This window comes from Callospermophilus lateralis, chromosome 4 (assembly GCF_048772815.1).
Source record: "Callospermophilus lateralis isolate mCalLat2 chromosome 4, mCalLat2.hap1, whole genome shotgun sequence".
Lineage (NCBI taxonomy): Eukaryota > Metazoa > Chordata > Mammalia > Rodentia > Sciuridae > Callospermophilus > Callospermophilus lateralis.
Window position 1 is genome coordinate 9262686 of NC_135308.1, and position 21213 is coordinate 9283898.

The following is a 21213-nucleotide window of genomic DNA, read 5'->3' on the forward strand; positions in this document are numbered from 1 at the left end:
CCCAACTTAAGTTATGTGTCCTCTACTTTCTTGATTATATTTTAAATCATCACATGAATCATTATGTTTACCTTATAATTTTTAAGTTGTTATTTAATATTTAAATACCATTGTATAAAAACACAATTATTCCTAATTATTAATATAGCTATTAGAAGTGTATACTAACACAACCTTTCTGTAGTGGTTGTTTTCTAAAAAGTTCTTAGAATCTTATTTTTATCTACCACATATTTAATTTTAAAAGTCAAATAATGCCCGGCGTGGTGGCACAGGCCTGTAATCCTAGTGACTTGGAAGGCTGAGACAGGAGGATCAGGAGTCCAAAGCCAGTCTCAGCAAAAACGAGGCACTAAGCAACTCAGTGAGACCTTGTCTCTAAATAAAATACAAAATAGGGCTGGGGATGTGGCTCAGTGGTTGAGTGCCCCTGAGTTCAGTCCCCAGTACCAAAAAAAAAAAAAAAAAGGTCAAATAGTAATAGAATGTTAGTGTAATGATAAAAATATCGGCTTCTATTTCTTTATTTGTATTACATGTTTCAGTTTCTTTTTATAGTCATTATTCTCTTCACTTATCTGTATTTTTATGCATTGCAGAAAAAAATGAACTAAAATAATAAATTTTTATTGTTGCTTCTAATCAAACAGCAAAAAGCAAAACATCAGCTCCCTGCCCTGCACGTCCAAAAGCCATGTTCCAAACTCTACCCAAAACAAATACTTTTCACCCTTTCACCTTTTTCCATGGTATTTTATTTCCACCATGTGACATAACTTAGATGATTTTTAATTTCTTTTTATACTTCTGATGTTTTATTACTGATTTTTCTATATTTATATGATTGAGTTATTTTTTCTTAATTAAAATGCAATCAGTTCTTTGAAGTTTTAGCGAAGCTGTATTTTTACAGTGAATCAGTTTTCCAGAGTGCCATCTAAATTCTTAGTTACTCTGATTTACCAGTGTTACTTTTGTTATCTTCTAATAGAAATATCTTTGGGCATCAGATTAAAAGTATTAAAATTAGCTGGGCACAGTGGCACATGGTTGTAATCCCAGCAGCTTGGGAGGCTGAGGCAGGAGGATCGCAAGTTCAAAGTCAGTTTTAGCAATGGCAAGGCACCAAGCAACTCAGTGAGACCCTGTCTTTAAATAAAATACAAAACATGGTTGGGGATGTGGCCCAGTGGTCAAGTGCCCATGAGTTTAAAACCTAATACCGAAAAGAAGTATTAAAAATTATGCAGTTTATATTGTCCAATTGTAAAAACTTTCTATTTTAACTTTTCTGTGTTCTCTTTTATCTTACTATAGATGAAGATCTGATAAAGTATGGCTGGCCTGAAGATATTTGGTAAGTAACAGTTTTGATTCTGCTTTATGGATTGTTTATTTTCTTAGGTGTGGCCTGCCACCCTGCTCCTATCACTAGAATTTTTGTTTATGTGTGTTCTGTGACAAGGCTGGTTCCTTCGTTTATAATGACCATGTGAACTGACTATAATGCCTTGGAGTTTGATCTCAGGCCTGAGAGCAAAGGCCTTCAGGACATAGGCTTCCTTTTACTGCCTGTTGGTCACCTTGTGGCAAGTTACTAAGACACCACACTTGTTCAGACCCATTGAGTAGAGGGATAAGACTTTCCCAAGACGCAGTGAAAGAAACAGAGTCATCTATGTCAGTGGACTGCAAGCTGCGTCTGACCTGGTCCAGCATTAAAGGAAACAGATGGGCTCCTTTTGTCCTCCCTGATGATCTTACCCCTGTTTTGATCTACCCCTGTCCCTTCTTTCCAATATTATTTGTGGAAACTGTTTAAATAATATATACTTTCTTAGCTTCTCTCCAAGATCATTCATTTTGCTGCTCATTAAACCCAGTCCTAAAAGAAAACAATGATCAAAAAAATGAACAAAAGGACTCCTTCATTTTATTTTATTTTTTTTATTAGTTGTTCAAAACATTACAAAGCTCTTGACATATCATATTTCATACATTAGATTCAAGTGGGTTATGAACTCCCATTTTTACCCCAAATACAGATTGCAGAATCACATCGGTTACACATCCACATTTTTACATAATGCCATATTAATAACTGTTGTATTCTGCTACCTTTCCTATCCTCTGCTATCCCCCCTCCCCTAGGACTTTTTCATTTTAGCTGAATTTTCTCTTTCTCTGTTAGAATCCTGTGAGTACTTTTCTTCCACACAGACCTAGTCCTTTTGAAAAGTACACAGGCTTTCGGTGCGCGCGCGCTCGCTCTCTCTGTCTCTCTCTTACCGTTCTCTCACTCAGTTGCTTTCCTTTTCCATCTCCAGCTTCCACCACTCACTTTGACCCTCATAATCTCTCTCTCTCAGAGCCTACTCATGCCTGTTTAGTGGGGTATCCCCAGCTTGTAACATCTGGTACCAAATGTTGGTCCTAAAGATCTGTTTCTCATATCCTGTTTACTTTGATATGATAGTATTAATAGATATTTTTCAAGCACTTATCTATATGCTAAATACTGTGACGTGTTTACTTCTGTTAATACTTTATTTCTCAGTGATACTGTGAGATAAGTATTGCTATTATACTCATTTTTCAAATGAGGAAATCAAAGTTAAGATGAACTGAACAGATCTGTTTTCCCTCATGGTGCCACTCTTTTGGCTTCTGGTTATTTTTTCTTCCCCCAGGCCATTCCTACAGCTCTCTCTAGACCTCTTTTTTATAAATGTGAGCTTAGACTCTTCATTTAATTCCTTAGAGTGATAGCATTTAAGTTCCAATGTTTTAGAAGAGTTTATTTATTTATTTATTTGGTACCTGGAGTTAAATTTAGGGACACTTAACTACTGAGCCACATTCCTAGCCCTTTTTATGTTTTATTTTGAGATAGTCTTGCTAAGTTACTTAGGCCCTTGTTAAATTGCTGAGACTATAATCCTCCTGTCTCAGCCTCCCAAGCCTCTGGGATTACAACACCACCATGCCTGGCTGAATTTTTAATAAGGTATATAGCATTGAATATTTTACAACAGAAATATTGCTTAGAGTCTAACTAAAGCCACCCCCAGATGTGGCTATGCTCACTCCCCTGCCTGTGTGTAGGGACTCCCTGGAGGGTTTTCTCTCTGGCTTCATGAAGAAGCCAGTTCATATCCCCAGTGGACATGTCCTTCTATCTATTATATAAAATCCATACCAAGGATCCAAGAAGTCCAAGGAACATGAGAAATTTTAAAGACTTAAAAGGAAAATCTATCCCAGCACGATGTCCTGTTATCTGAACTTAGATGTGTCATCAAGTTAGACTCTGCTTAGTGCCCCCTTACCTCAGGTGGGTGGTTAACTCTGCTGAGAACTTGTAGGTTGAGTATTGCCTACCTTCCAAGGACCCTAGACTGAGCTCCATGAAGACAGCAATCTACCTGCTTTGTTAACTGCTGTGTCCCCGGTACAGAGCATAGGTTCTAACATGTAGTAGATGTTTGATAGGTATTTGTTGACTTCCTAATTGACTAGGTCTCTGCCCTTCTAGAAGTGGTTCCCCCCAGATGTTTCTGCCCAATAACCAGTTTCTTCTTATCTCTGCTCTGAGCACCTCTGCCCTGTCACCCCCAGCTGGAATAGTTTCTGTTGTCCTTAAAGCTCCAAGATCTCCAGACTCTCTCAAGGAAATTAGAATGACTATGCCTGTTAGATAGCTTACCTGCTGTACAGGTTCAGTTGCAGCATAAAAGTCATTTCAAGTGGAAGAGAAATTTCTAATTTACAGCTGACACTCAGTAAATTATGACTTGAATTTTTAATTTCATCAAGGTTTGTGTGTGTCAAATTGGTGTCTGTAGATTCCTAGAGTCCTGTTTTGACCCTCTTTAATAGTCTAGAGGTTAGTGACTATGGTTAGACATGATTGACTTTTATTTTCATAAGTTATTTGAGAACTGATGTGAGTTGAAATAGGCCCAAAACTCAAGACCCATTCCGGTTCATGTCAGCCTGGCAGTCTTCTAGGGAGTGCCAAGAGTTACTCTGTGTTGCTCTACTTTCCAGGGTAGATTTTAACACTGGTTCACTTTGATGAAATATTGGCGACTTTACCTCTGTGGCTGTCAATATCTGAATCTATTCCAGAAAACTTCCTGAGATTCCTTTAAGCAAAGAATTTTCCTAGGATTAAGTGAGAATGGAACTAGATTATATTTTAAATGAGAAAAACAGAAACAGTGTGCATTTACTCCCTCCAGAATGCCTAATGAGCATGGTTTTCACAGACCTCACTAAGGAATTTAGTGTCCTCACCTGTGGGGCTTTGCATCTATGTTCCCTTAAGTTATTGATACTCTCTTAGTGAAATTTCTAGTCTGTATTTGGTAAAGGGCAGCAGGAATTAATCAGGAACAGGAAGATATGAAGAGGAACTAGTGGGCATAATTTAAACTTTAAGTGAGCATTTGGGAAGGAATTTTAAAGAAAACTTGCTTAAAATAATCCCCCTCCCAACATTTCATCAAAGCCCCAGAGTTCTGTCTACTCCCCTACCCTTTGTAGCAGTGCACTTGCTAGGTACAAACCTGAAATTAGTATATATTGGCTATGATACTCCTCTGTGTTTTTTGGTACTTTGACTATTATGTGTGAACTTAATAACTATATATTGAATTGTTTGGGTATTTCTTTTGGTAAAATTTCACATCAGAGACCTTAAAGAAAAATCAGAAAACAAGGGCTGGGGATATAGCTCAGTTGGTACAGTGCTTCCCTTGAATGCACAAGGCCTGGGTTCAATCCCCAGCACCACAAAAAAAAAAAAAAAAAAAAAAAAGAAGAAGAAGAAGAAGAAAAAAAAAAGAAGAAAAATCAGAAAACAACCTAGCTATTTTGAGTATATAGGAAGGAATTGTAAATAGAGAACTGGCTTAAAAGCTATTGACTGTTAGAATGGGAGAAGGTGTTTCTCAGTTGGACTTGGTTAGTAGTGCAGATTTTCCTAGGATTCTGAAAGAATATGAGGAGGTAACCAGGTGCGGTGGCCCACGCCTATAATCCCAGTAGCTCAGGAGGTTGAGGCAGGAGGATCACGAGTTCAAAGCCAGCCTCAGCAATGACGAGGCGCTAAGCAACTCATTGAGACCCTGTCCCTAAACAATATACAAAATAGGGCTGGAGATGTGGCTTAGTTGGTCGAGTGTCCCAGAGTTCAATCCCTGGTACCTTTCCTCCCCCCCAAAAAAAAATTGATGCTAAGAAAATTTCTAGCAAAATATAAAATGGGATTTAATTTAATTATAGGTTTTATTGAACACTTACTCTGGAAAAGTAAGGACAAAAGTTAACAGAATCACAAAATGTAATCATGCATTACCTTGTTTATTGTCTGATATTAGGACTTTGGAGGCTTCTCTGGGTGTTGTAAAGAGTTGACTTTGTTGACTTGTGAACTTGAAAAATACAATATCCCAAAATGTCACATCAGTTTTAAAGAATTTAATTAAATTGATGGATTTTAGAGCCTTAATGAAAGATTGATTTATGACACTGGGATTAGAAATATCCTGAATGTTTTTTAGACAATGCCATAAAGACAGTGTTCATCCTGAGGACACATGTTAGTGTCATTGTCAGAGTATAGGGCTGGATGGAATTTGTTAATCTGAGCTTACTGACTTTAGACCTTACCTAATTTTCCCAAATCTCTACTTGACATTCACTTGTGGCTGTTTTGTCATTGTTTGAAACTCAGAATGCTCCAGGCTACTCCAGTCTGTGGTCCTGCAGGTCTCCCAGCCTGGCAGCATTGGAGTCTCAGCAACTTCTGTCATTCCCTTCTCTTCTCATCTGTAATTTCTTTTTCTGTTTTTCCTTTTAGTCCTGTGTGTGCTTCATTCAGGGGCCAGCCAAATCTTATTTCTTCCATGAACACTTTGATCACAGAAAGCTCTTTTTATCACTTGAAGAATCACTTTTCTCAGGGCGTTTAATATTTATTATCTTACTCATCTTGGCACTTAACCACACACGGTGGCATAACTCCCATGGCCTGTGGTAGGCCCTGAGTGAATACAGTTTGGGAATGGAATGCTTTAAATGCAAGTGACCAAGGAGATGGTTATCTCATATCTCTTGCTAAAAGTGATTTTCATTCTTTGTAGGTTTCATGTGGACAAACTCTCTTCAGCTCACGTATACCTTCGATTACATAAGGTAACTGAATTTAAACATGGATTCATTAATTTTTCTTCAGTGTTAAGCATCATATCTTATTCCTTATTCTTTTTCTGCTGTTAAGTTACTTGAAATAATAAATGTTTCAAAATCTAGGCCTTCCCCATGACTCAGAAAATTGCTGGAAAATTCTAGGTGATTTCTGAGACTGTGAAGGGGCCATTCTACATATTTCCCACGTATAAGCATTGCCTTGTCCTGATGGTTCAGGTGTGTTGAGTGTCCACTTTGCAAGCTCTTTCTGTTAGTTGGATACCACCAGACTTTCTGTCTACTCCAGTGGTTCCTTTTTCTCAGGCTCATGTGATTCTTTTGCCTTATAATATAAAGAAAAAGAGATTTAATGTTCCCTAGCAATATAGTACACTATTTTTCCACTCATTCATGGAAATGGATATATGAATATTCCAAATATTCACATATTTCAAATAGTTGAATCACAGGGTATATACATCCACATATGTATATATGTATATTTCCCAACTTTTCGCTTTGGAGTAATTTTAGATTTATAGAACAGTTGTGAACATAGAATAGAGAGTTCCCATATAGTTTTCCTTATCATTTCCATCTTGTATTACCAAGGTACATTTGTCAAAACTAAGAAGCCAACCTTGATATATTACTACTAGCTCAACTCTGGACTCTATTTGAACTTCATCAGTTTTTCTGTTAATGTTGTTTTCATGTTCCAGGATCCAGTCTAGGGTACTACATTGCATTTAGTAGTCACATCTGCTCTGTCTCCTGGTTTGTGATATTTTCTCACTCTTTACCTATTTTTCATGACCTTGACAGTTTGATCAGGGATTCTGTAGAATCTCACTTGGTCTGAGTTTTTCTGATGTTTTTCTCATGACTAGACTGAGGTTATGGGTTTGGGGTAAGAGAACCACAGAGGGAGTTGCTCTGCTCATTAATTACATCAGGGGGTGCACTCACTGACATGATTCATCACTGATCCTGTGAGTCTCAGTTACCTGCCAGGGTAGTGTATGCCAGATTGCTCCACTGTGAAGCTGCTTTTCTCCCCATTTCTAGCAATGCACTAAACCCAACTCCTACTCAATGGGGCAAGGGAAAGAATTAAGCTTCACTTTCTAGAATACAGAGCATCTACATATTTTATTTGGAGTTCTGAAAGGAAGATTTGTCTTTTACCCCATTTATTTGCATCAGTGTGGACTCTTGTTTCTTTTATACATTGGGTTATGTTTTGGTGCTGTGTTACTGTTGCCCATGATGTGCCTGCTTAGCTCCCCATTTTGAGTGCTTCCTTACCTTTTGTCCCTATGAGATGCTGCAGGCACATCTTGTATTATTCCTGTCCCGGATGTACAATCAGCCATTTCTACAAGGAACCTTGGTTCCTTTTCTTGGTGAATGATATTTCAAAATGAAGATATGGGCTCTGGGTGTGCCTGTTGCTTCTAGAGTGTTGTTGGTCTACCTCCTCCCAACTGACAGAACTAGGAAATGTCTGTCCATGAATCCATGTATGTACTCGTATCTGCTATCATCGTTTTTCTATCCCTTCATCATGTCCATGTTAAGGTAAACCTGAACACATATTGCTTCCTGTGACTAATCTGGGCTCATTCTAGCCTTCCCCACATGCTTATGTGCAGCAGTGAGAAGCCTGGCTGTCACCATCTGCCTTCCACTTATTCATTTGACTTCAGTATATGCATAGCTGGTTTCAGAATTGCTAACCTATATCCATCCACGTGAGAAACAACACTATCTGCTAGAGTATTTGTTGTGCAAATAGTTTTGTCTTTTGTCCAGTGGTTTTCATCAAAACATCGCTTTCCTAAGTTACATATAAATTGCTTTTTTTCTGCCACCCTTCCAGTAATGTGATGTCCTTCTCTTTTTTCCTCAATCTGAATCTATCCTGGCTTGTCCTGGCTGATTGTATTACTTTTTAAGTGACAGCTTATGGACTTTTTCATGTTTCTGTATTATTTTTCATATTTATTATTCTGACTGGCTACATGGCATTGATCATAGGCCACAATTAATATGAAATCTTTATCAGAACATATATTTACAATTTGTCAGCATTATGAATTCCTAATAAGAACTACCTTTATATGAGCTACTTTCTGTTCTTCTTCTGAATTAGTTTCTTAGATTAATTTTTAGAAATGGAAATATTGGGTCAAAAGATATATATATTTCAGTAAACTCCTTTTTGCTGAATGGCCCTCAGAGTATTGTGCTAGTTTAAAATGCTGTTTGCTAGCCATAGTTTTTTTCCAAAAACTTTTTAGGTTTTATAACAACAACAACAAAATATGTATATATAAATCCTATTTTAGTAAGTACATGATGGCTAAAATATTAACTTCTGAATTTACAGCAGGGTTAAACTTGTGCCCAATTTTTACTTGTACTGTTGATTTTTGTTTTGTTTTTATTGGTACCAGAGATTGAATCCAGGGGTGCTTAACCACTGAGCCACATTCTAGCCTCTTTTATTTCAAGACAGGGTTTCTCTAAGTTGCTTAGGGTCTCACTGAATTGCTGAGGCTGGCCTCGATTCTCTATCTCAGCCTCCTGAATCACTGGATTATGGGTAGCATTGTTGATTTTTTGAGGACTGATTAGTCCCTGGTACTTGGTAGATACCAAATATGTATTGGAGATGTACAAGGCTAAGTGGTTGCAACCCAGCCAGAGCCGAAATGCTGTATTTGAATACTGGCTCTACAGCTTACTAACCTTGTGACTTTGAGCACATTACTTGACTGCCTATTTCCTCCATTGTGGGAGGGGCCAACTTGTTTAATCACTGTGAGGACTAAATGGCCCAGTCTGTCTTAAAGCACTTAGAATGTCTCATGTCATATGCGAAGCACTATATGCATTCATTGTTGTTTTTGTTTTTGTTGTTGGTAAATTTAATTGGATTCAACCCATACCTTGAATCATGGATATTCAGCAATGCTCTTTTATAGTCTCACACAGAAAAAGCTCACCTACCTAGAGGTTTCTCCATTAACTGATGGCACAAAACCTACCATCAAAATTCTGGCCTTCACATATTGAAAGTGCTTGGACACTTTGAGCTCACTTCCTCTGACTTTATGCAGAGTGCTAAATTGGATGATTTTTTTCTTTTTGTTCATATTATTATTATTTAATATTTACTTTTTAGTAGTAGTTAGTACCTTTATTTTACTTATTTATTTTTTATGAGGTGCTGAGGATCAAATCCAGGGCCTTGCACATGCTAGGCGAACGCTCTACCACTGAGCCACAACCTCAGCCCTTTTTTGTTCATATAATATTGGAAGTAGCAAAATAAGGATAGGAGATGACTTTTTAGGAATAGCGACAGCCACAGATAGTAAGGAGACATATTGGGTCATAGCTTGACATCAAGGACCAAGGAATTGTATGGTGCTGCTAGAACTCTACAAGCAACCCAAGCCTGGGGTTTGGTTTTAGAGTGTAGCTTTAAAACAGTATCATCTCTCAGCTCCATCACCTACCAGACATAATGGACCTTGGCCTTGCTACTTAACTTCACTAAGATTCATTCTCTTCATTGGCAGGGTGAGGATATTTCACAGGACTATTTACTGTACCTGGAACATAGTGGGCACTCGAAATGGCAGCTTTAAAAAAAAATCATGGAGTAAATGTCTGTGTATTTAATTAATGTTATTATAACCCAGTATAATGGTCAATATTAATGATGAAGATATTGAGTTACTAAGATATAATTGCAAAATCCTGTATTTAAATGGTCTTGTAATGGAATGAGATGTGCTTGAAAGTAGTGACAAAATTAGATTACTTACTCTGGGCCAAAATTTATATGTTTAAGAAGTTCCCATTTAAAACAATTAAAATGAAAAAAATTTTGCCAAGTTTGATGGCTCACACGTGTAATCCTAGCAACTCAGGAAGGTTGCAAGTTCTAGGCCAGCCTGGACAACTTAGTGAGACCCTATCTTAAAAAGTAAAAAGGACTGGGGGGTGTAACTTCATGGTAAAGCACCCCTAGTTCTATCCCTAGGGCCAAAAAAAAAAAAAAATGAAAGTTGAGTAACATAATGGAAGGAGTTTAATTTATCTCGATATTTAGTTAGGTGGAACATTCATTCTCAAACAGATGTTTCTGTAATCTCATACCAAATAGGAGCCAGTACTGAACTGATATCCACTTACTCTTACCTTGGACATATTTTTGCTATCTTGAATTGCTCTTTAATTTAATATAGGTTTTGTAGAGAAAAAGGATTGATCTTATCTGTGTTACTTCTCCTTCACAGTGAGTGGCTAAGTTCTAGCACAGACGTTTTGTTCCTAATTATGTTTGGGGTTAGAAAACCCACAAGAACTCTTGAGTTATCTTTTTCAGAGGAATTGTAGGGACTTCATTCAACCAGCAAGAGTTTGGGTTGTCAAAAATAGGCACCATCACCAGAGCAATCAGACAACAGAAATTAAAGGGATATGCATAAAAAAAGAAAAACACATAAAAAAAGAAAAACTGAAACTATCACTATTTGCCGATGACATGCTTCTATATTTAGAATATCCAAGAAATTCCACCAGTAAACTTCTAGAACTAATAAATGAATTCAGCAAAGTAGCAGGATATGAAATCAATACCCGTAAATCAAATGCATTTCTATACATAAGTGAAGAATCTACTGAAAGAGAAATTAGGAAAACTACCTCATTGAAAATAGCCTCAAAAAATATAAAATGCTTGGGAATCAATCTAACAAAAGAGGTGGAAGACCTCTACAATTAAAACTACAGAACACTAAAGAAGGAAATTGAGGAAGACCTTAGAAGATGGAAAGATCTTCCATGCTCTTCGATAGGCAGAATTTATATTGTCAAAATGGCCATACTACTAAAACTGTTATACAGATTTACTGCAATTCCTATTAAAATTCCAATGACGGGGCTGGGGTTATGGCTCAGAGGAAAGCACTCTCCTGGCATGCGTGAGGCACTGGGTAATTAAATAAAGATATTGTGTGCATCTACAACTAAAGAATAAATGTTAAAAAAAAATCCAATGACATTCTTCATAGAACTAGGAAAAAAAATCATGAAATATATTTGGAAAAATAAGAGACCCAGAATAGCCAAAGCAATTCTTAGCAAAAAAAAAAAAAAAAACTGAAGCAGAAGGCATCACAATACCAGACCTTAAACTGTACTACAGAGCAATAGTAACAAAAACAACACGGTGTTGGTACCAAAATAGACATGTAGACCAATGATACAGAATAGAATGGTACAGACTTCCTTTGGAATGTCTTCTATTTTCTCTTCCTGAAACACAAAAGTAATCAAATGGTCAATTCCCTTGCTGCTGACAGATACTACAGCCCTTAAATGGTACAAACTTCCTTTGGAATGTCTTCTCTGTGTACAGAATGGTACACAGAGTCAAATCCACATAAATACAGTTATCTCATACTAGACAAAGGTGCCAAAAACATACATTGGAGAAAGGATAGCCCCTTCAACAAATGGTGCTAGGAAAACTGGAAATCCATATGTAGCAAAATGAAATTAAACCTCTATTTCTCACCATGCACAAAACTCAAAATGGATTAAGGACATAGGAATTAACCAGAGACCCTGTGCCTAGTAGAAGAAAAAGTAGGCCCAAATCTCCATCATGTCAGATTAGGTCCTAACTTCCTTAAAAAGATTCCAAAAGTGCAAGAAATAAAATCAAGAATCAATAAATGGGATGGATTCAAACTAAAAAAAAACTCTCCTCAGCAAAGGAAACAATCTATGAGGTGAAGAGAGAGCTTACATTTTGGAGCAAATTTTTACCACACGCACATCAGTAGAGCACTAATCTCCAGGATATAAAGAACTCAAAAGACTTAATGCCCAAAAAAAAAAAAAAAAAAAAGACAATCCAATCAATAAATAGGCTAAGGAACCGAACAGACACTTCTCTGAAGAAGATATACAAGTGATCAACAAATATATTAAAAAGTGTTCAACATCATTAGTAATTAGAGAAATGCAAATGAAATGAGGTCCTAACTTCCTTAAAAAGACTCCAAAAGTGCAAGAAATAAAATTAAGAATCAATAAATGAGATGGATTCAAACTGAAAAGCCTCTCCTCAGCAAAGGAAACAATCATTGAGGTGAAGAGATTTCATCTCACTCCAGTCAGAATGGCAGTTAATCAAGAATACAAGCAATAATAAGTGTTGGAGAGGATTTGGGGGAAAAGGTACACTCATACATTGCTGGTGGGACTGCAAATTGGTGCAACCCTTTTGGAAAGCAGTGTGGAGATTCCTCAGAAAACTTGGAATGGAACCACCATTTAACCCAGCTATCCCTCTCCTTGGTCTATACGTAAGGGCTTAAAATCAGCATACTATAGTGACATAGCCACACCAATGTTTATAGCAAACTGTAGTATATATACACAATGGATTATTACTCAGCATTGAAGGAGAGTAAAATTATGGCATTTGCAGGTAAATGGATGGAGTTGGAGAATATTATGCTAAGTGAAGTAAGCCAATCCCAAAAAACTAAAGGCCAAATATTTTTTCTGGTTAGTAGATGCTGATTTGTGATAGGGGTGGGGCATGGGAAGAACGGAGGAACTTTGGATTGGGCAAAGGCAAGGGTGGGGAGGAGTTATAGGGGTAGGAAAGATGGTGGAATGAGATGGAGATCATTACCCTAGGTACATGTATGATTGCACGAATGGTGCACCTCTATACCATGTACCACCAGAGAATTGAAATGTTGTGCTCCATTTGTGTACAATGAATTGAAATGCATTCAGCTGTCATGTACAACTAAGTAGAACCAATAAAAATAATAATAATTTTAAAAAATAGGCACCTTTTCCACACGGTTTCCAGAAGAATAAGAAGAGAGCAGATATTACTCAGAAATAATTACAGTTAATGTTTTGATATAACTGTGATTTATTTTTTTCCATATTACTGCTTTCTCTTAATTTAAATAAATATTCCCATGATGGACATAGAAAATTTACTTTGCTTTTCAGTGTTCTGTAATGTAATTGAAGAGCCCCTACTTGTAATAAACTCAAGCTTAGCAAGCAAGGCAGAAATACTGTTTAAGTGCTATAGTATCTGTCAGAAGCAAGGGAATGGACCATTTGATTACTTTTGTGTTTCAGGGAGAAAAAATAGAAGACATTCCAAAGGAAGTGCTGATGGACTGTGCCCACCTTGTGAAGGCCAATAGCATTCAAGGTCAGTTTTCCTAAGGTATTTTTTGAATTGGCATTGACTTTCTGTGTCTGAAATAGATTACATCTTAAAGAACATGCAGTTGACTTTGGTTTGCATCAGAGGACTAGCAGATTATATCTTCATAGTGGGTGGCAGTTTTGCTCTCTGTCAAAGAACTAAAAGTTTATCTCCCTGCCCTTCAAATTTTCACTGTTTCAAGTCAGCTCTTTTCCTTACCTTAAATAGAAAGTAGGACGTTTGGACCTGCCTACGCCTAAGATTATTTGTAAAAAGACTTGGAAATTTGGTAATGTTGATAGCTAAGCAAGAGAGATGTGTCTTTTGGCTTTATTTTTAAGGTGGATATTTGTTTTAATCATTTGTTATTAGATTCTGAAACTAGAATCTCTAAATGATATTTTCCTACTTTTTCTTTTTTTCCTCCTCCTCTTACATATTTTTTTCCTTTCTCCAAGTCAGTTGCAAGAATCTTAGTTGTTCTGGAATGATCCCTGAATATCACTATTTTTACAAAGCTTTTTGTAGCATTTGTTGGGGACAGTTATCCTAAATGTTTTAGGAATGGCCTGGAGTACTGTGCTTGGTACTTGTTTTATTTCTACCATATAACATTTAATGTAATAGTAAAGACCTCTCGCCACCCCCCCCCCAAAAAAAAAAAAAAAAGATTATTGGGGTAAGGGTTGCAGTTAGGAGGGGGAGCTGGGAGAGGGTGGATTGCTGAGAATGTTTAAGCTAGTTAATAAGATTTTAGGTGTGGGACATATACCTAGATAGGGGATAGGGTAGAGGTAACTTCGGTTTGATATGAAATTGAGCGATGTGGACAGAAATACAGTTTGGGTAAAAGATAAACATGGGGCAGTTGTATAGCTGGTAAAGGGACCAGGGGATGGCGATTATAGGACAAGAGCTGTGCAACCATCTCCCTTCCCCATCACTGAGTCTATGTTTCTTGAATCTTAACTTGGACAACCCTAATAACAAATTAGCTACTTGGTCAAAGAGGGTAGAATTTCTTCCTTGTGGAGCCACTGATTTCAACTCCATAAATCAACAAATTATAATGAGTTTGAGGACATTCTATTTTTTATGAGAATGGAATTTTCTTAGATTTTTAGTGACTGAAATAAAAATTGAAACAGGCATTACCTTTTCCCTCTATTCTAACCTTCTTCACAAATTCTTGTCCCTCCCATGCCCCTGGCTAGCAGATGCACCTTTGTTCAAAAACGTTCTGTGGACTCCGTATTCTTGGCTCATCCTCTTTTTTCTTAGAATCTTTATAGTTCACTAGTTATAGAGAAAACAAAGGAAGGTAGGGTCATGACACTGAATTACTCTTCTGTCTCCTCCTCAGTCTTCCATGGTGATAGTTCACCTAGCAGAGAAAGAACCTAAGCCCCTTTCATAATTCAGTTCTGCTAAGGAATGAAGAAATGGTCTTTGCTATAAGATCTGCTGAGGATACTCCACTTGTGACACTGTGTAGTTACAATATTTCCTCCCTGGATAATTGCCACGGGAGTGGGGTTTAAACTTGTTTGTTACTATAGAATTAACCCGTTCTGAGTTCTAGGTCTAGAACCATAGGTCAGCTCATTCTGTATCACCTTGCAAATCTTACCAGATGAAACTTCCCAAAAGTTAGAAAGTTTTTGTGACTCCCCTTGCCTATACAATTCAGTGCAGGCTCAAGATGGCATCCAGCCTAGTTGCTATTTTCCACCCTCCTGCCTTTGCTTTTGTTGTTTCCTCTGTACTCCTTAGACATCTGTCTTCCTCAGTATCACACCAGCAGATCCCAGTTAAGGTTTAAGACCCGCCCCCTGTAGGTGTAGTAAATAATATAATCATTGATGGAGTATTAGTTACAGGACTGACCCTGTGCTGAAACTTGACAAATTATTTATCAACCTTATTGAGCTTGATGATATCACTTTTATGTTGCAGGTGAGAGAGCTGACCTTACAGAGTAATAAGAAATTTGTCAAAGATCTCAGAGTTCTGCTCTGTTGTGAGGCTGACTGACTTGAGTCTTTTGTCAGCCTGGAGCTCTGGGTACCTTTGTGGTGATACCTATCCCCTCTTCAGCTCTGGGTAGCCTTGGAGTTATTTATGTACTTATCTCCCCCTTTTTAGGGTCTCAGAAGTCAGGTCTGTTGTCTGACCCCTGTTTGTATCATATGCCTTGCACATGGAGATTCTTTTTTTTTTTTAACTTTTTATTTTGAAAGAAATCTTCAAAACTACAGAAAAGTTGCAAGAAAAATACAACCAGAAAACATATCTAGCCCATATGCTCTTCACCTAGATTCACCAGTTTTTAAATTTTGCATATTTATTTGCTTTTTATGTATATCATTCTTATCATCAACTATTTTTTTTTTTTTAATTTTGGTGGTACTGTGGGTTGAAGTCAGAGGCATGCTATTACTGACCTATATTCCCAACTCTTTTAATTGTATTTTACAATGGAGTCTTGCTAAGTTGCTGAGGCTGGCCTCACACTTGTGTTTCTTTTGCCTCAGCCTCTCAAGTTGCTGGGATTACATGTGTGTGCAACTGCACTCAGCTCATCATTAACTTTATAGCTGGGCCATCTGAAGGAAAATTACAGACATTATGACCCTTCAACATGTAACTCTTAAGACCAAGGACATTACCACCTGTGATGGTGCACTCCTATAATCCCAACGACTCAGGAGGCTGAGGCTGTAGGGTCATGGATTCAAAAGCCAGCCTCAGCAAATAGCAAGGCCCTAAGCAACTCAGGGAGACCCTGTCTCTACTAATATATTTAAAAGGGCTAGGGATGTGGCTCAGTGGTTAAACACCCAGCTTCGATCCTGGTACCAAAAAGAAAGAGGGAGAGAGAGAGGGAAAGAGAGAAAGAAAGCCAGGCCAAGGACATCATCTTAAGTAACTGCATTACAGTGATCAAATTCAGGGAATTTAACATGGATAGCATACTGTTATCTGGCAGGGTGTGGTGTGTTGTACACCTGTAATCCCAGTTACTCAGAAGGCTGAGGCAGGAGGGTTGCAAGTTCAAGGCTGATTGGGCAACTTAATGAGACCCTTCAAAATAAAAAAGGGCTGGGGGTATAGCTAAGTGGTAGGACAGTTGCCTAGCATGTGCAAGGCCCTGAATTCAATCCCAGTACTGAAAACAAACCACTGTTTTCTGATATATAGTTCATATATAAGTTTTGTCAGTGGTTCTACTACTGTTCTTTTATCTAGCCTCTTAAAAATTCCTGAATCTGGAGGTACCTCTTTTTCTATCAATACTTTGACTTTTAATGAGTAGAAATGTTCTATAGTTTCCCAGAGTTTGGATTTGTCTGATGTACCCTCTTGATTAGAATTACAGTGTGCATTTTTGAACAGTTAGAGTTTTGCACATTTCAGTGAAGCAGAACATGATTTCATTTTGCCCCATTTTCAGTGATGTTAACTTTGACCACTTGGTAAGGTGCTGTTCATTAGCTTTCTCCAATGAATACAGGGATTTAAACAGTAAAGTCTACAGCTATCTGATGTAGAAGGATGGTGGAAAGCAGCAAACCAGCGAATCCCCTGTGATTCTCAGAGCTGCTGGGGTAGAGGGCACCCTGTGGTGGAGGTGGTGGTGTTATTTTCAGATGAGGTTCAGAAAGCTATGGGGACTTTCTCAAAGTGGCACAATTAGTTTGTGGTACTGTCAGGATAGAGTCCAGGTCTCTGGAATCCCAGGCCATGTCTTTGTATTGCTTCCTAACCTTTACTGACTCAAGGACTCCTTTGAGAATCTGAGGAAACTTACTTGGGTCTTCTTCTCTTAAAAAAAAAAAAAAATACACATGATAAATTTTACTGCCTATTTTAGGAAGTTTTCCCAAGTCCTTGAATCTAATCCATGGACCCTTGTTTAGTAAAAGGAATCTCTTTCCTTTTCTACCTTCTAGAGGCTGTGTTGAGGGCCACAGCCGAGTCGGGATGATGCATGGCATTTTTGCCAGAAGTAGTGGTTGAGAGGTGATGCTAGCGAGCCATTAAGATGATGACTTTTGAGTTCTGGCGGAGTTCCCTTCAGTTCCGCTTGAGCTCTCGCAGGGATTCCCGGAGAGTTCCCATTGGTTGGGGATGTGCTGGAGGAGGGATTATTTCCGGTTGCTGGTTCCTGGAGGAGCTGCGTGGCGTTCAGGAGAGTTCCCGGGAGCATGTATGGAGTGTTCTGGTGGAGTTCAGAAATAAAGTTTGTTCCTGCTTGAGTGGCTCGTGATTTGTGCCCAGCCAGACTGCAGCAAGGCTGCTAATATTCCAAGCCAATATCACTTTTCCCTCTCTGATCACTGCTTTCTTTGATTTGAAGGAATGATGCAACTAGATTGGACCACCCATATAATCCATGATAATCTCCCTATTTAAGGTTGTTAATCATATAATAAAGTCTATCACCATACAAGGTTTTAGAGATTAGCATGTGGACATCCTGGGATAGGGATTGGGAAGGGAGTGTGTGTATGTATGTATGTAATATATATATAATTTTCTTAGATTTTCAGTGACTGAAATAAAAACTGAAATAGTCATTACCTCATTTTATTTGTATATATAATGTATGTATATAAAATATATGGTATACCATGGTAATACTTATGGTTGTGTTTTGTTTAATACCATTTGCCTTTTATGGGTGATTTTTTTAAAGCATTTTGTGGTTTGAAACAGTGGGAGGCTTGTTGATCCTAAGCCATTTCCTGGGTTGGATAATGGCAGTTTGCAGTGGGTGAGGGGGTACCTTGCTCAGTCTCATCCTGCCTGCGTGTTGAAGACAGTCTCTCTTGGCAGGCTGCAAGATGAACAACGTTAATGTGGTATATACGCCGTGGTCTAACCTGAAGAAAACAGCTGACATGGATGTGGGGCAGATAGGCTTTCACAGGCAGAAGGATGTAAGTGTTTGGCACCACTGCAGGAGGCGCATCCTGACACGGAGTGGATACCCACCTGTTCTGCGTGACTCTACTGTTGTTGAGGGCCGAGCATGATACATGTTTCCTAAGGGAGTTAAACTGGGTTGCCAAACCCCTGGAAAGCCTTACCCCTCTTCTGGGAGAAAAGAACAATAATAAAGAGTCAGTACTTTCCCCTATCTCTCTCTCAGGTAAAAGTTATGACGGTGGAGAAAAAAGTGAATGAGATACTGAACCGATTAGAAAAGACCAAATTGGAGCGGTTTCCAGACCTAGCTGCAGAGAAGGAAAGCAGAGACCGGGAAGAGAGAAATGAGAAAAAAGCCCAAATTCAGGAAATGAAAAGGAGAGAAAAAGAAGAAATGAAGAAGAAGAGGGAGATGGATGAACTTAGGTATGTTAGAGATGTCTCATTGATGCTGACCTCAAAGATTGTTTGTTGTGATTTTGACCATGGAGTAATGGTTAAGAATGATAAATTAGGACTGAGGATATAGCTCAGTTGGTTGAGTACTTGCCTCGAATGCACAAGGCCCTGGGTTCAATCTCATTATCCAAAAAAAGAAAGAAAAATTGGTAGATGAAAGATGTATAGCTCAGAACTTTAAATGAGTGAAAGCATATGAATTTACTTGTTGGTCAAATGAATTGTCATTTTATGGAGGTAGGTAGGATATGAGAGTATATGAAATAAAATAACATTTTACTAAGTAATCAATCATAGGTTTTCTTTATAGAGTTTAGTTTGTAAGTTTTTCAAAGAGGAAAAGATGCTATAAGTTTGGGGGTTTTTTTGGTGGTGGGGGCTGGTGCTGGGATTGAACCCAGGGCTTCACACATGTCAGCAAGTACTCTTACCACTGAGCTACATCCCCAGCCCTAAAAGAAGTACTTAATATTGATTCTGTGCATTTCAGATAAAGTTGTCTTGGCTCAAAAGGCCAGCTCTAGAAACTCTGAAAACTGTTTTTTAAAACTTTTTTCTATGTTTTTAAAGTTTAAAGTAACTAAAGTGATGAGACTGCTCCAATGGTCTGCATTTTAAAACAACAGTTAAAATACACTTTGGCTCTTGAAGTACCAAGGCCATGAGAATACTGACTACATCAGTTTTCTGTTGGTTCTGTAGCAAGGTGCCACATAATTACATTTACTACTTTATAATCGCATAGGTCAGAAGTCCAGTGAAGTTGTCACTGGGCCAAAGTCAAGGTGTGAAGGGCTATATTCCTTTCCGGAGGCTCTAGAGGAAAATCTCCTTCCTCTTCTGCCTTCTAGAGGCTGCTCATATTCCATGGCTTATGGCCCCTTCTTCCATTTTCAAAGCCAATGTCACTTTTTCCTCTCTGATCAGTGCTTTCTCTGGTTTGAAGGAGTGATGCAACTAGATTGGACCACCCATATAATCCATGATAATCTCCCTTTAAGGTTGTTAGTCACACTTACAAAGTCTATTGCCATACAAGGTTTTAGAGATTAGGATGTGGACATTGTAAGACAGGGATTGAGAAGGGAGTAGGGGCACTGAACCCAGGGTGCCCTACCACTGAGTTACATTACCAGTCCTTTATATTTGTTATTTTGACACAGGGTCTCACTAAGTTGTGTAAGGACCCACTAAGTTGCTCAGGCTGGACTCTAACTTTCTATCCTCTGCCTCAGCCTCCTCGCCCTTCTGGGAGGTGTCATCCTGCCTATCACACTGAATCTATATAAATATATACTTCTATTCCTAAATAGTCCTCTCATTTTTCTTAGTTAAGGGACATCAATCTTGTGACATCTAGTCATAGAACTGGTAGATTTTTCATAGGTATTATTTGTGATAGGTATACCAAAAAAAGAAATAAAAAGATATTGAGAACATATGTTGCCTTTGGGAATGGTATAAATAAGAAATCAGTTGTCTTGCCATGTCATTACCTAGTTAGTTGGAGTGTCATGCAATCGTACAAAGGTTATTGGATCAGAGTGTAGTATTACCATCATGTGCCATTATTCATTAGTTGCATGTGTTCCTGTTGGGGGTTCTGCTAAGAAAGGGTGATGAGGTTCATTTAAAATAGAATTTTAAAATGGAGAGTTCTGGAAATGTTATCCTGAGTTATAATTTGCTAACATGAATCAAACTAATGAATAAATTTAAATGTATTATATGGCTTAAAATTGTGAGTCTTCTTTGTGTTGTGAGTAAAAGAAAAATTATCAACACCATCAGTGCAGAGAACATTTGAATTCTGAGTGATGCAGGATTTATAGTAGTTAATTCTTTTTGTTCTTTGTTTGGAATAGGGAAAATTGAAAACATGACTTTTTGTGCCCTTTAAGGTCTACCATCATTGTGTTTAGAGACATGGATGTGGGCTGAGATTGTGGCTCAGTGGTAGCACGCTTGCCTAGCATGTGTGAGGCACTGGGTTCGAGTCTCAGCACCACATATAAACACATAAATGAATAAAGGTCCATCTATAAAAATTAAAAAAAAGAAATGTGATGTCAGTTTATTTATAGCATTTAGTAAGAAAGAATTGCAAACATTCTTTAAAATTTACCATCTGCCAAATGTTGTCCTAAAAATGCTTCATTGCATTGTGCCATTTATCAGGTAGATATTTTTGTTAATCTGCATTTTATAGAAGAGGAAACAGTTTATGAAGCAATTGAGTAACTCGCTCAAGGTCGCATAGTGAGTTGGTCTCAGTCTGATTTTTCTAACCCTCAAAAGTTGTTATAGTCTTTTTTTTCTTTTTGGAACTGGGGATTGAACTCAGGAACATTCCACCA

At 37.9% G+C, this 21213-nt stretch overlaps 1 protein-coding gene across 4 annotated transcripts in view; it reads left to right on the forward strand.

Moving 5' to 3' along the window:
* Ccdc25 (coiled-coil domain containing 25) overlaps window positions 1-21213 on the forward strand; it is a 37809-nt gene that overhangs the window by 8701 nt on the left and 7895 nt on the right. For 3 of the 4 annotated variants that reach the window (XM_076853530.1, XM_076853532.1, XM_076853531.2), the window contains 5 exons: window positions 1318-1357; window positions 6150-6201; window positions 13393-13468; window positions 18305-18408; window positions 18621-18823. In XM_076853530.1, the coding sequence (XP_076709645.1) occupies window positions 1318-1357; window positions 6150-6201; window positions 13393-13468; window positions 18305-18408; window positions 18621-18823 (475 nt within the window). Of the gene's footprint in view, window positions 1-1317; window positions 1358-6149; window positions 6202-13392; window positions 13469-18304; window positions 18409-18620; window positions 18824-21213 lie in introns of those variants that run through there. The other variant, XM_076853533.1, reaches the window with a different exon arrangement.